The sequence below is a fragment of the Mytilus edulis genome, chromosome 4, assembly GCF_963676685.1.
Source record: "Mytilus edulis chromosome 4, xbMytEdul2.2, whole genome shotgun sequence".
In the NCBI taxonomy this organism is placed as follows: Eukaryota; Metazoa; Mollusca; class Bivalvia; order Mytilida; family Mytilidae; genus Mytilus; species Mytilus edulis.
The window spans coordinates 96,893,522-96,907,341 of NC_092347.1; the positions used below are offsets into that span (position 1 = coordinate 96,893,522).

At 32.9% G+C, this 13,820-nt stretch overlaps 1 protein-coding gene across 3 annotated transcripts in view; it reads left to right on the forward strand.

The window, feature by feature from the left end:
• The first annotated feature begins 20 nt into the window (after positions 1-20).
• The window catches only part of LOC139521160 (DNA polymerase nu-like), a 31,909-nt gene continuing 18,109 nt past the window's right edge, over positions 21-13,820 (forward strand). Inside the window, exons 1-12 of one of the 3 annotated variants that reach the window (XM_071314466.1) lie at positions 21-100; positions 4,406-4,579; positions 4,948-5,851; positions 7,795-7,823; positions 8,986-9,104; positions 9,666-9,809; positions 10,464-10,502; positions 11,261-11,364; positions 11,914-12,017; positions 12,425-12,543; positions 12,816-13,028; positions 13,206-13,289. In XM_071314466.1, coding sequence (XP_071170567.1) covers positions 4,420-4,579; positions 4,948-5,851; positions 7,795-7,823; positions 8,986-9,104; positions 9,666-9,809; positions 10,464-10,502; positions 11,261-11,364; positions 11,914-12,017; positions 12,425-12,543; positions 12,816-13,028; positions 13,206-13,289 — 2,019 coding nt within the window. In that variant the 5' untranslated portion in view covers positions 21-100; positions 4,406-4,419. Of the gene's footprint in view, positions 101-4,370; positions 4,580-4,947; positions 5,852-7,794; positions 7,824-8,985; positions 9,105-9,665; positions 9,810-10,463; positions 10,503-11,260; positions 11,365-11,913; positions 12,018-12,424; positions 12,544-12,815; positions 13,029-13,205; positions 13,290-13,820 lie in introns of those variants that run through there. The other 2 variants (XM_071314467.1, XR_011664023.1) reach the window with 2 other exon arrangements.

The following is a 13,820-nucleotide window of genomic DNA, read 5'->3' on the forward strand; positions in this document are numbered from 1 at the left end:
AATTTCGGTTGCATTCCGGAATATCTTGTCCGGAACATATGCAGACGGCAACGACGTGACGTCGGTTTATTGAAGAAGGAATTATTGGAGTTACTTGCTTGTAACTGTATCTACTTTTAATGTATAATATTCATTTCATGTAAGAGGAGTTTGAAAATATATGTACCTTAAAATAGATCATTTGCACAAGTCAGTTTGATTCTTTAAAAAACAAAAAATGAATATTTTGCAACACAAAATGCACAATCAGTATTTGCATGTAACATTTGGTGTAGTCTGGTTTTTTCTATTATAATAATGTAGCGTTGAGGTTTTTTTATGGATTCTTGTTTGTCTATGTGTTATTTTGAGGTAGCGTAAAATTACTATAAGAAAACAAACTACAACACAAAGTCTCAATTAAAATCACAATGTAAAATAGAATCCATAGCTTGTGACGACTGCGATAAGTGGACACATAGAAACTGCATTGGTATGTCAACATCAGAATACAGCAACCTAGGCAAAAGTGAAGACACATGGACTTGCCCATCTTGCTGCAAACCAAACAATTCTTCAACCAAAATATATTTTATACCAAATGGAGATGACAGCAAGCACTCAACACAAAATATATCGACCAATCCATTAATGATGGACAGTATATCAGAAGCATCAATACCATCAACATCAGGTTCCAGCATTAATTCACCATCATTCAACACAACATCTTTCAGCACTGATATACCGATCATGACATCATCACCAAAACCAACTAAAACCAAACCAGCCACTAAAAAACAGTTAAGAATATTAAACATCAATTTTCAAAGTCTCAGAAAAAAAGGAAAACTACTCGAAGCAATCATTGAGTCAACTGAGCCAGATGTAATAATAGGCACGGAAACCTGGCTTGATCCAAACATCAAATCAAGCGAGATTATACCAGACTACTTCCATTATGACACGGAACGCCGAGATCGCCCAAAGGACCCCCATGGAGGGGTATTGATAGCAGCTAAACAAACATTACAGCTGGGTAACATCATAAAAAGCACTGAAATAGAACTACTGACTGGCACTATTAACTTAGAAGGGAAAAAGAAAATGCTCATAGGCGCTTTTTATCGACCACCTGATAAAACAGATGACACCTACCTGAATAAAATGAAAGACGAAATAAATAACATCAGATCAAAACATCAAAAAGACATATTCCTTATTGGTGGCGATTTCAACTTACCCGATATCAACTGGGCAGAACAAACTATAGACCATAGACAGTATCCTACCAGAACCAACCAGGCATTCTTGGAACTTGTAGCTGACAACGGGCTAGAACAAATTGTGGACTTCCCAACACGAAAAGAGAATACCCTAGATTTATTGCTTACATCTCATCCTTCATTTAAATTAAGATGCAAACCATTACCATCAATAGGAAACAGCGACCATGACATCGTCCTCCTAGATATGGCTTGTAAACCACTTAAACCTAAACCAGTCAGAAGAAAAATATTTCTATGGAAAAAAGCGGAAATACATAATATAAAGGAAGATCTACAAAACTTTATAACTACCTTCAAAAACATCAAAGATAGAAGCGTTGAATCTTTATGGCAGGCATTTAAAACAGCTGTACAGACTACCATAGAGAAAAGAGTACCAACGAAAATGACCCTTGGAAGAAACACTCATCCATGGATCAATACAACCATTAGACGCAAAATAAACCAAAAGCAGAAAGCACACAAGAAGGCGAGAAAAACTAAAAAGAAAAGAGACAAGGATAGGTATAAAAGACTACAACAAGAAGTGCAGTGGGAGGTCCGTCAAGCCAACAAGAAGTATATGGAAGAGGTCAGTTCAGACTATAGAGATAATGCAAAGAAATTTTGGTCTTATATCAAGAGCAAAGGTCAGGAATGGACAGGAGTGGCACCGCTAAAAAACAAAATGGGATTTCTGCAAAGTGATAACAAGAGTAAAGCTGACATTTTAAACGACCAATTCCAGTCAGTATTTACCAAAGAAAACCTAAATAACTTTCCAGATAAAGGTAAAAGTCCATACTCCACCATGAAGGACATAAAAATTAGTACCAACGGAGTCCACAAATTATTAAAAAACCTGAAACCGCATAAAGCTACTGGTCCCGATTCAATACCATCCTTTATACTGAAAGCAGCAGCAGAACAACTTGCTCCTATACTCACAGACCTATATCAAACATCATTGAACACTGGTGAAGTCCCGCAAGATTGGAGAGATGCCAATGTAGTTCCACTTTTTAAAAAAGACGAAAGGCACCTAGCATCTAACTACAGACCAGTATCTCTAACTTCCATCACATGTAAGGTCTTAGAACATATTGTACATAGCAACATCATGGACCACTTTGACAAAAATAAAATACTAACTGATGCACAACACGGATTCCGCAAAAGACGATCATGCGAATCCCAACTAATCGTAACCATCAACGACATTGCATCGAAATTAAAAAGTAGCGGCCAAGTAGACATCATCCTGCTTGACTTTGCAAAAGCATTTGACAAGGTACCACATCACCGCCTCCTACACAAGTTGGAATACTACGGCGTCAACCCCAAAACCAATAAATGGATTCGCTCCTTCCTACATAACAGAAAACAGAGCGTGATATTAGAGGGTGCCGTCTCTTCACAAGTACCAGTACTCTCTGGTGTACCCCAAGGCACAGTCCTTGGTCCATTACTGTTCCTGGCCTACATTAATGACATGCCAGAAACAGCATCTACATCAGAGACCAAATTGTTCGCGGATGACAGCCTTCTCTTTCGTACCATCACCAACCAAGCTGACAGTGAACTTCTACAAAAGGACTTAACAGCATTGGAAGACTGGGAAAACAAATGGCAGATGAGTTTTAATGCCAAAAAATGCCTTGTCATTAGAATATCCCCCAAAAATAGACCAGTGATACAAACATCGTACCATCTTCACGGTCATACTCTAGACACAGAGGAAGCAAGTAAATATCTTGGAGTAACCATCAGCAACAACCTAACATGGGATAAACACATAGACAATACAGTAGGCAAAGGAAACAGAACGTTGGGGTTTATACGTAGAAACCTCAAAGGCTGTACAAAACCTGTAAAAGCAGCTGCATATGTGTACATGGTAAGACCTGCAGTGGAATATGCAAGCACAGTATGGGACCCAACCGCCCAAAATAAAATCAAGGCAATTGAACAGGTGCAGAAAAGAGCAGCACGATTTGTGAATAACAACTACACAGACCGAACACCTGGCTGTGTCACAAATATGGTTAAAAATCTAAAGTGGGAAAGCCTCGAAGAACGGAGGAAAACAAATAGATTGTGCATGCTATTCAAGATCCAGCATGAACTTATAGATATAGACCGTCACCAATATTTGACCCCGAATGATAACCGGACCAGAGGTAAAAACCGCTTCTTCCAAGAAAGAACAAGTACAGACACCTATGGCCAATCTTTCTTCCCGAGGACAATCAGGGACTGGAACAACCTACCAACAACAGTTACAGCGACCAACACCGTTGAGGGATTCAGAGCTGCCCTGAAGGCATGCTCTGAAAGGAAGTAGGAAAACCAGTTGTAAATAATTTTAATTGTATATTTTTTTGCGAACGTTTTAAATGTAATTTGTAAATAGCCAAGAGAAATCTTTCTGTGTTGCCCGACACTGCGTAAAGTTTTCGCGCGGAACCATTAACATTCAGCAATGAATCCGGTTCCTTACCTGGAAGAAGAAGAAGATCTGTTTTTAAAATATTGAATATCAGTTTAACATATTAAAACAGCTGAACAATAATCCTGATCTCACTAACACAATATCACTTTTGTAGTGACATTAATATAAACAGTTACATCCGCTGATAATTGATACTGTGACAGTTTCTATGTATCTATCATTTCGACCACACACGGGTTCATTATCTGCACATATATTCACTCTCTGATCTCTCTCACTTCCCCTTATATACATATTTACAGGCAGTACCCCGACCGTTCTAAAGATACCAGGCGGTACTGTGACGGTTCCAAAGATGGGGTACTAGCCTAGGCGGTTCTAAAGATACCGGGCGGTGAATTTAAATGAATAAGACACCGTTCAAATAAATAAAATAAAGGGCAGTACCCTATTGAAATGTAATTTAACCCCAATGTATTAGAAATAACGACATCTATAATGATAACTGAAACTGTCAAAACTTAAATCTCTACAATAACTTTTTTTCTCTCATAGAACTTGGCATATTCTGCTGATAAAATAGTAGTATGCATGGTTGTAGTTTGGATAAAGCAAAAGTCAAAGGCAAGTTATATATATTGATTTGAATAGAAATATTGTTACAAATTGACAAAAGTAGTCAGCTTCTAACAAATTTGTTTTTTAGATTGAGGAGGCAAAATGTCTGTCTTGAAGCCAGCACAACCTCCCCCTGTGTTAGACAAGTTCTCACATTTATCATTGGATGCACAGAAGGTTATGGCCGGTATCTACAAACAATATCAGCAACAGAAAGACAAAATCCTAATGTCTCAATTAGATAGAAAGTCATCATCACAAGGTATACAGAAGTTTAATAAAAAGATAGGATAAAGAGGAGATAATCAAGAGATAATAGAAATAAATTTATCTGAAAAGGCTTGTAACCAAAAAAAAGCAGATATACATCATTAATAACCTCAGAACACTTAGAGCTTGACATACACATACATGTATTTAATTACCTCTAGATGTCTTGTGGTTGTTTTGGGGTTTCCATCTCACAGATAGACATATAGTAACATCTCATTTTGATAAAAAACAGAAAAGATTTACAATATACATGTATATAAGACAAATTTTGTTTTATCTTCCAGTAATATTGATATTGCCTCTTTCTTGTTGATTTTTTTCCCATCCTTGACTTGTACATGTATAAGTATTTTTCAGGACCAAGCAAATATTACCAGAACCTGTACAGAACTAAATTTGGACATGGACCTGTACAGAATACACAAAACAGTCAAAGTAGTAATGCTACTAACAATGCAAATCATGTAAATGGACTTACTAACAGTACAAATAATCAAAATATTGATGATCCATTACAAAACACACAAAATCATCATCAAATGACACATACCTGGATTCAGAAAACATCCACAACAAATGCTTGTGATCAAGGAGGTGATAGGAGGTTTGAAGGAGGTCAAAGGTCATTTGATAAATACTTTACCAAAAATATCAAAGAAACTGCTGTCAGAAGTCCACATGTCATTTCCTCAAGAGAGACAGCAGTTTTGATATCAGGAATTGAGAATTCATCATATATATCCTATGATGAGGAAGGTGCTGCCCTCTCAGTTCAAAGGTCATCTCAAGAATCAGCTCCTTTGTCACTTTCTCCTGTGTTATTTCCTAGTTTGGAAACTGTAGGGAAGGAAAGCAATGATGTCACACCATTAATCTGTGGTAGTACTGCTGATCAGAGTTTTAGTCATTCAATATTTATTTTTGATGATAAAAGAGATGATTTTGCCAAACCAAAGGAGATAAGAGTGAATGATAATAAAGTAGTTAGAAACAACGAACAGTTATCAGATGTGAAGGAAATGCATGGTGAAATTATCATTCCACCTATTATTGGCAATTGTCCTGAGAATAAACATTTACATGAAAGAAAAATGTCGGCCATGATACATGTTGAAGATATAAATTCAAAAGTACAAGAAAAAACTGTGTCTGCCATTGTACATTTACAAACTGAGGGCAAAGAAAAAGAGAGAAAGACAGCTGAACAGAGTAACACAGTGTGTTCCATTTCCAAAAGATTACTACAACATCAACAGATCAGGTAAGAGCATTGTTGAATTTTTGGTAAACCTATGAATAGATATATATGTATATACATTTTTCATATCATATCTGTGTGCATCTAATAATTTTCCAATAGAAGTAGACAATTTTTTGAACGTTTTGGACCAATTTTGCCGATCCATCTAATTTAATAAAGGATCAACTTACAGTGAGCCTTTGAGAAAGTGTATAGATCTTGATGTATGAACTAGTCAATTGTCTACTATTGAGGACCATATGTCCACCTCTAAATGCCTGTATTATTAAATGATACAACTCTTATTGTCTGTGTCATTTTGTTTTCAGGCCCATAATTGTTAAGATATATTATTTATTCAAATGTTCTCTTATATCCTTGAGGCATCGTCCCCTGGTATCAACTGCATTCAAGTTACCTATGATGCTTCCTTGTTTGCTTTTGATACAGGTAGGAAAGAGACATTTACACACTTTACATGCCTATGGCCCATAAGGTATCGTCCCCTGGTGTCAGCTGCCTTTAGGAAACCATAATGCTTTCCTATTTGCTGCTGACACAGGATGAGTCATGGACATGTTTAATTTCTACTTTCTTTTTGGCTAATTATTATATATTTAATTGATCCAACTTTTTGTGTACTATACATATGTGGATATCTATTTTTCTTTTTTTTTCTTTTTGGGCTGCTTGTTTGTTATCTATATCAACCACACTTGTAATAAAATGCATTAGTATTAAAAAAAAACCAACATACTATAGATTCTTTATCTACGTATTCTTTAAGAACTTAAATAGTTCTCGTTTAACTTTTTTTTATTTTTTTTTATCTCATTGTTTGTATTGTATTATGAAAAAATTATTGATGTTGTAATGTTTATGCCCTTTGGGGCCCATAATTGGAAAAATAAAAATATCTTATCTTATCTATATATGCTGATTTGGAAATTGGTATGGCGTTCATTGCCACCAAGCTAGTGTATATTTGTTTGGGGGCCAGTTAGGGGACGCCTCCGGGTGCAGGAGTTTCTCGCTGCATTGAAGACCTGTTGGTGACCTTCTGCTGTTGTTTTTTTCTATGGTCGGGTTGTTGTCTCTTTGGCACATTCCCCATTTCCATTCTCAATTTTATAATGATTTAATAAAATAAAATTGATTAGGATTATTACTTGACAGCATCTATAATACTAAAATTACGAGGTCCAATTTGTTAGCCGTCATCACGTAAAAACGACGAATCAAAGAATTCAACTTTATATATAACTATAATAGTACAAAGGTGTAGATTAAAAATTACACCACTCCAGGCCCTTTTGTTTTCCACGTAATTAATATTGCCAATAATTAAGAAGTTCCGGGTCGAGTCCGCTACCGATACCAATAGTATATTCACCTGTTACCTATTACCTTATCTGTACGTTCCGCATCTGACAGGCGCACCACCAAACGTTGTATTCAGGATTAATATGCTATAATTAATATACACGGGTCATAACCACAGGGTTGACACTACTAAATTGTCAAATTGTTACCTATTTTAGTATTTTAATCAGTAAGACTTTCTATGATCATAACAATACGAATACTAAAAATCTGGGACTAAAAATAAGGCGTATAGGTACAGTTTTCAATTTGTTAGTGGGCATGACGTAAAACAGCGAAGCAAAGCATTCAACTTTATAACTTATATAGGACAATGCTGTTGATTAAAAAATACTCCATTCCAGGACCTTTTGTTTTCCAAATAATTATTATTATTGTTTCAGTTCGACGGGTTCAAACAGAAAGACTTGAAAGCAGAGAAAAACTGTGTATCTTATAATCGGCATGACTTTATCAGATGACAATACTAATACTAAAATAAGGCTTGCGCATAGTTATATACTTTATTTCAGTCACGGACCCGTGATATCACGGGTGTGTTCTAGTGTTATTTAATATTGCTGCACTTTTTTTAATTTTAGGAATGAGCTGAAGGAAACTAAAAGTCAATGTAAGATTTAAGGTGGTATGGGTGTCTTCCTCCATCTTGGATTGTAAAAAACAGAGAATCAAAGGTCCAGATTTTCCATCAAGTTAGCAAAATTTGATGCAGGAACGCAGATGTTTAATGTACATTTTCATTTAAAAGTACCAATTTATAAGAATATAACTTCTAAATATTGATATTTTTGCAAATGTTAATTATTTTTGGTTGTTTTTATTTTTTTGAAAAATTGGCATTTTAAGGGGAGGTAACTCTAAAAAAGTGCATTTTCTGAAGGATTCTGTATGGAATTTTCCTATTTTGTAATTTAGCCGGAAAAAACGTACGGTGACCCTATATTTTCTTTTGATATTCTCAAAGCAGTGTCTGAAAGCTATCTTTTCCTGAAGTATTTAACAATTCTATCATTTTGTTTAGTTTCTAATCACAAAATGGTGTTTTTTCCTGTATAATCCATACAAAATGTGTCATTTTGTCCCGTCCTGTAGCTTGAGAAAATGCGCGGTGACCTATCATTTTTATTATATTTTTCAACATGTATCAATAGATACAACGTTTTGGCAAAGTATGAACAAATTCTATCATTTTTATTTTAGACTCCCATACCACCTTAATACAAATATCATGTCACAAAAATAAGTTTAATATATTTTAAACATATTTATTTATAGAAGTTTGGGAAGCAAGTTGTTGCAACTTATATTAATCCCTTTCTACTTTGGGTGTGCGAGTGTTGTCTTGTAGCGGCATTAGCCTGCTCTTTTTCGAAATCTACAAGTGTGTCTTTTACATGCAAGAGATATGGCTCTCTCTTAACACAGGTCAGCCATTTATTGTTCCCTACCCACAGACTATCATCGTTTCCTCGAGACTATACTTGCAAGTGGTGTCAAGGAAGAGCCAAAAATTCAGTCCATGAAAATATATACAAAATACATTTCAAAATTATTTCTATTTCTCACTGCTTAACTAAAAAAGAGTTAAGTTAAGTATTAATGCTACTGCTAAAAAGAAATAGTAAAAAACAAGTACTAAAACATGAATATATATATTAAAAGGTCATAATAAGTATTAATCAAAGAAAGCTAGTAAAAAACCAAACCAAGAATATTAACTAACATCAATATCTCATGTTTGTAAACAAAAACATTATTGTTTGTACTTTTAGCAACCGACATAAAAGTAACGGACCAGACAAATAAAAGGAAAATTCCATCATTCTTTGCTCCATACAAAAAACAAAAAGTTTCAGATAAAATCACTAATAATGAAGTCTCACAGGTTGAGGTGAATTTTGTTTGTTGAGACAATTTACTTTATTTTACTTTTACGTTCTTAACCCTGAATTCTTTATTGAAAATCTAATTTTGAATCATTTATTTCAAGTTATTGTGTTCATGTTTTAATTTAAGGAAAGATCTTCAATTGTTTGTTTTGATTGTTTTTGTTACAATTAAACTACATTTTAAGCATGTATCTACTATTTCCATCGTTTTCATATCAATTAATACATGCAGTTACAAAAATGTGTTCAAATTTAAGATACATTTTTTTTTTCTTTAACTTAATTAGGTATACAGTGATCTAAACTAATATAAAGCATGCAAGTTGCTGTAGTGTTCTACATGATTGAAAGTTTTTCATTGGTTTTATATAATTTTGCAAACATATTCCAAAGTGAATCCTGTTTATCATACTTTAATTTTGACATCAATCTTTATGCTTTTTGTAAAAAAATCAGATTGGAACAAAGAAGTAAGAGTGTTTTATTCTCTATTCTCTGTTAATTTTATTTTTTGTGCCTTTCAAATTTCTTTTAAATTTTTTATATTTCATTTTAATTTGTAGAAGAACAGTACTGTTGTTGATATCACATGTTTAGATACAAGTCAAAGGTCAGAGTTACTTCAGGATGTCAAGAAAAGTAAAGAAATACTAATAGCTGTGGTGTATGATGACTCTACTAATCAGCTGAGGGATAATTCCGCCAAAGTAACAAATAGTTATTAATGTTTTATATAAATATAGATTTAAAAAAAATAAAGTGGATTTTAAGATAGGAGATAACTCAGATGCATTTTATTTTTTAATGGGAGATAACTCAGATGGTTTAAATTAATGATAGATTGTACTATTTCTTTTAATGGAAGCCTTTGAATTCTTAATAGGAATTTTAAAAACTGAAATTATTAAAAACATAATACATTAAATGAACATCAGAAATTACCAAAAATATCAGTCAGTACAATAGACCACCACTAAATACCAAAATTTGACTTCTCTGAAAATTGTATGTACAAAAGAAAAGCAACAACCAAATACACATGGTTCAGAGTTCAACATATGCACACATTTCCACCATTTGTCTATCTAGAAAATATTTGTCATAAAAGTAAGAATCTTCAATGCACAGTCCAGTAATCAACAAGATATGACCCCTTACTTGCAAAAGGAAATGAAAGACACATATATATATATATAAAACTATATAAGCAAGTTCAAAGTGTGCTACTGGAAGCTAGCTAAGACTTGTAAAAAGCATGCAAGTTAGTCATAACAAATCTTCTTAGATTGTTTCTTTCCATAATATTTCCTGTTGCATTGGCCTTGCTATACCTTTATTTTCTTTGGTTTAATGTCTTGCAGAAGAAGTCACAGAGCATGAAATCAAAGTCATTTGAACAGGTATTTATTATTATACCTCTACTAAAGAAGTCAGGGGTATACCAAATTTTATATTGTCTACTGTTTTGTCCATCCATTTCTACAATAAACATGATAAATATTTTCATAACACTTTTATCAGGAACAACATAACAGAATGCCTTCATATTTGACCATACATTGAGAGTTATAAACTATAAAGCGTAAGAATCTGTCAGATACCTACTTCCTGATTTCTGATTCATTGAATTATGAGGGGGAATGCTTGTTTTTCCTTCATTATTTTGTACATAAATTAGGCCATTAGTTTTCTCGTATGAATTGTTTTCCATTTGTCATTTTTGGGCCTTTTATAACTGACTATGCTGTATGGGATTTGCTCATTGTTGAAGGCTGTACAGTGACCTACATACAGTTATTTGATTATGTGTTATTTGGTCTCTTGTGGAGAGTTGTCTCATTAGCAATCAGTACCACATCTTTTTTTATATTGACAGGACAGCACATTTAATGTTGTTTTTATTACCTATTTTCACAAGTCTTTTTGTACTTAAACTATTTACATTTATACATGTCGACCAGAATGAACTCTCACCATGTGGTATTTAATGGGTGTTGTTGTCTTTATTATAGTTTTATTTTCGTTTATGTACAATTCACCAACATTTTCATTAAACTTATCATCGAATGCTACTCAAAATATCTGCTTTTATTCAAGAATTGTTTTAGAATTATATTTTTTTATTGTTTTAACTTAGATTTTTTTTTTTTCTGTTCAGATTGCATCAGTGGTAATTGGATTGACATGCAGCAATACTGAAAAACTTCAACTGTATAGTATGCCTTCCAAGATAAAAAATACTCATTCAGTGGAATGGATTAGGTATATTACAGTGATATATATATGAATTAATATCCTAGGTTTGACACAGGAATATTAGCTAATATCAGTCTGTTTGTTTTACATTTGTTATTTCAGGGCCTTCTGTAGTTAACTATGCATTATGAATTTTGCTCATTTTTGAAGGCTGAACATTCTCATGGGCAGGAATACTACATCTTCTTATTTGTATATATAAGCACTAGCATGTTATTATACATGCAGTTCATTTGATATTTTGTGTATGATAAAGAAATGAAGATTTTTCAGTTTTATTTTATTTTAAAGGAAATACAATATAAAGAAACCCAAAACAGCTGTACCAATCTGAAAATAAGGACTGAAAATATTTCACTTGTATTTAAAAAAAAAACACATGATCATGGCACAAATCTTTTCTTTTTCAACATTTCTGATATATATATATAACAGTTTCATTGAACAATACTTTTTCACCTTCATCTTTTTTGAATCCTTCTGTTCCGACATACATAAATATGATTATTTGTAGAAGTTTAACTGATTCAATCACAAACTTAAAAAATATTTCAGGTTGTTCTGGGATTCATTATTTACATGTTCTTCAAGAAAAATATGTTACGGAGCAAAAGAACTGTTTTTGATCCTACTGAAGAATATTTTCAATGAATCAAAAGGTGAGTTCAAATAGAGTAAGGATATTGATTTACAAGAAAAAGGTCATCTTGGAAATCATGATATAAAAAAAAGATTCCCCATTACAATACAGAAATGTAGCAATCAATTTTACTATTTAAGATGAAGCCAATTCCAATATTTTAAACAGAAAGGACAAAAATATTGCACTAAATATCCTTTTCCTCTATATAGTAATTATATACAGAAATTTTATGTTAATGAAGAATAGGAATAAAAAGGTTAACAAAGTCTAGAGGCTTGAGCTCTTTAAATTTCTTTTTGTTGGAGAGTAATTTATAATTAAACAAAGTCTTGGAAAGCTATTTGAAAATCATACTGTAAAAAGAAATTTCTGGAAAAGATAAAAGAGATTTTACCAAATATGTGTTTATGTTTTTTATTTTAGTAAAGTTAGGAGATTGGACAGTTATAGATCCACGGGTGGCAGGTTGGTTGCTGGATCCAGACTATCCTCCATCTTGTTTTGAAGACAGTTTAAATTCAGTTAATCTGGAGCAGAAGAAGGTATACTTCAACACTGTTGATTTTATAAAAATAAGATGTTGATGAATGCCAAGTAGAAAACCCTCCACTAGAGACAAAATGGTGTACAAATTAGCAGACAATAATCTTGAAAAAATATTCATATGCAGTAAAATTATGATACCAGAAGCAGTAACGGCAAGTTTTATACTAACGTTCTTGATTAACATTTTATTTTAATGTAGAAAATATGTGATTATCAACAAATAAAAAAATATATTAGATTAACTAATTGACTTGTATTTTTCTTCTAGAAAGAAGTGATAGACTGCAGTGAGCTATTGGAAGAGGACATCTCATTACTTGGTAAATTAATGAATCGTCTGTACCAGAAACTACAGTCTAGAGAGTTATGGGACCTGTTTTGTTGTGTGGAGACTAAATTGGTTCCGTTACTAGCCTTGATGGAATGCCAGCAGGTTAAGATTGATACAGATAAATTAATGATGTTCTCCAATATCTTAAAGGTAACAAACTTGATTGTTTTGGTATATTTGTAATGAAAGTATTTGTTGGGATAAAGAATTTTGGGGTTTGAAAAATGTAAAATATCCATATGCAAAAGATGGCATACAAGTTTATGTATTCCTGTCAGTCTATAATTTTTTGAGAGGAAAACTTTGATTTTCTTTATATTTTTTCAGAAAAAGCTGCAGAAATTAGAACAGAAAGCCTATGACTCTGTTGGTCACTCATTCTTGATAAATAGTCCTGCTCAACTTAGACAAGTGAGTTAACCATAGTGAAAAAGTGTAGTAAATGTGCCATTTTAAATGATGAAGATTACTCGAAATGAGTTTTCTCTATTTAATAATAATCCTGAAAAAAAAAAATCATATACACCAAAACCATTTTGCTTTGTGCTCTGCAGAAGCATGTACAAAAAAAAACACCAACTGAAATAATTTGTAATTAGAAATGTGTGATATATGTTCTTATTGCACATAATTAACACATGTTTCTGGAATAATCTTCAAATGTGCTGGTGACCTAAAGTTTGAAAGACCAAAAATAGAAATCTTTGAGAGCATACAAACTAAAATGGCCTAAATATAAAAGCCTACATCCTCTAAATCAACTAGGGGGTTGCAAATGTTGTTTATTGTTACCAATGAAAAAAAATAATAATCCCAAGACTAATTGATATTAAATTGTTATTTCTTAAGAAAAATTAAACAGCTATATTTGTGATAATTATGAGTGAAAATAAGATGACAGCATTTGCATCTGTGGGACAACTACCTAACAATTTTTAAATA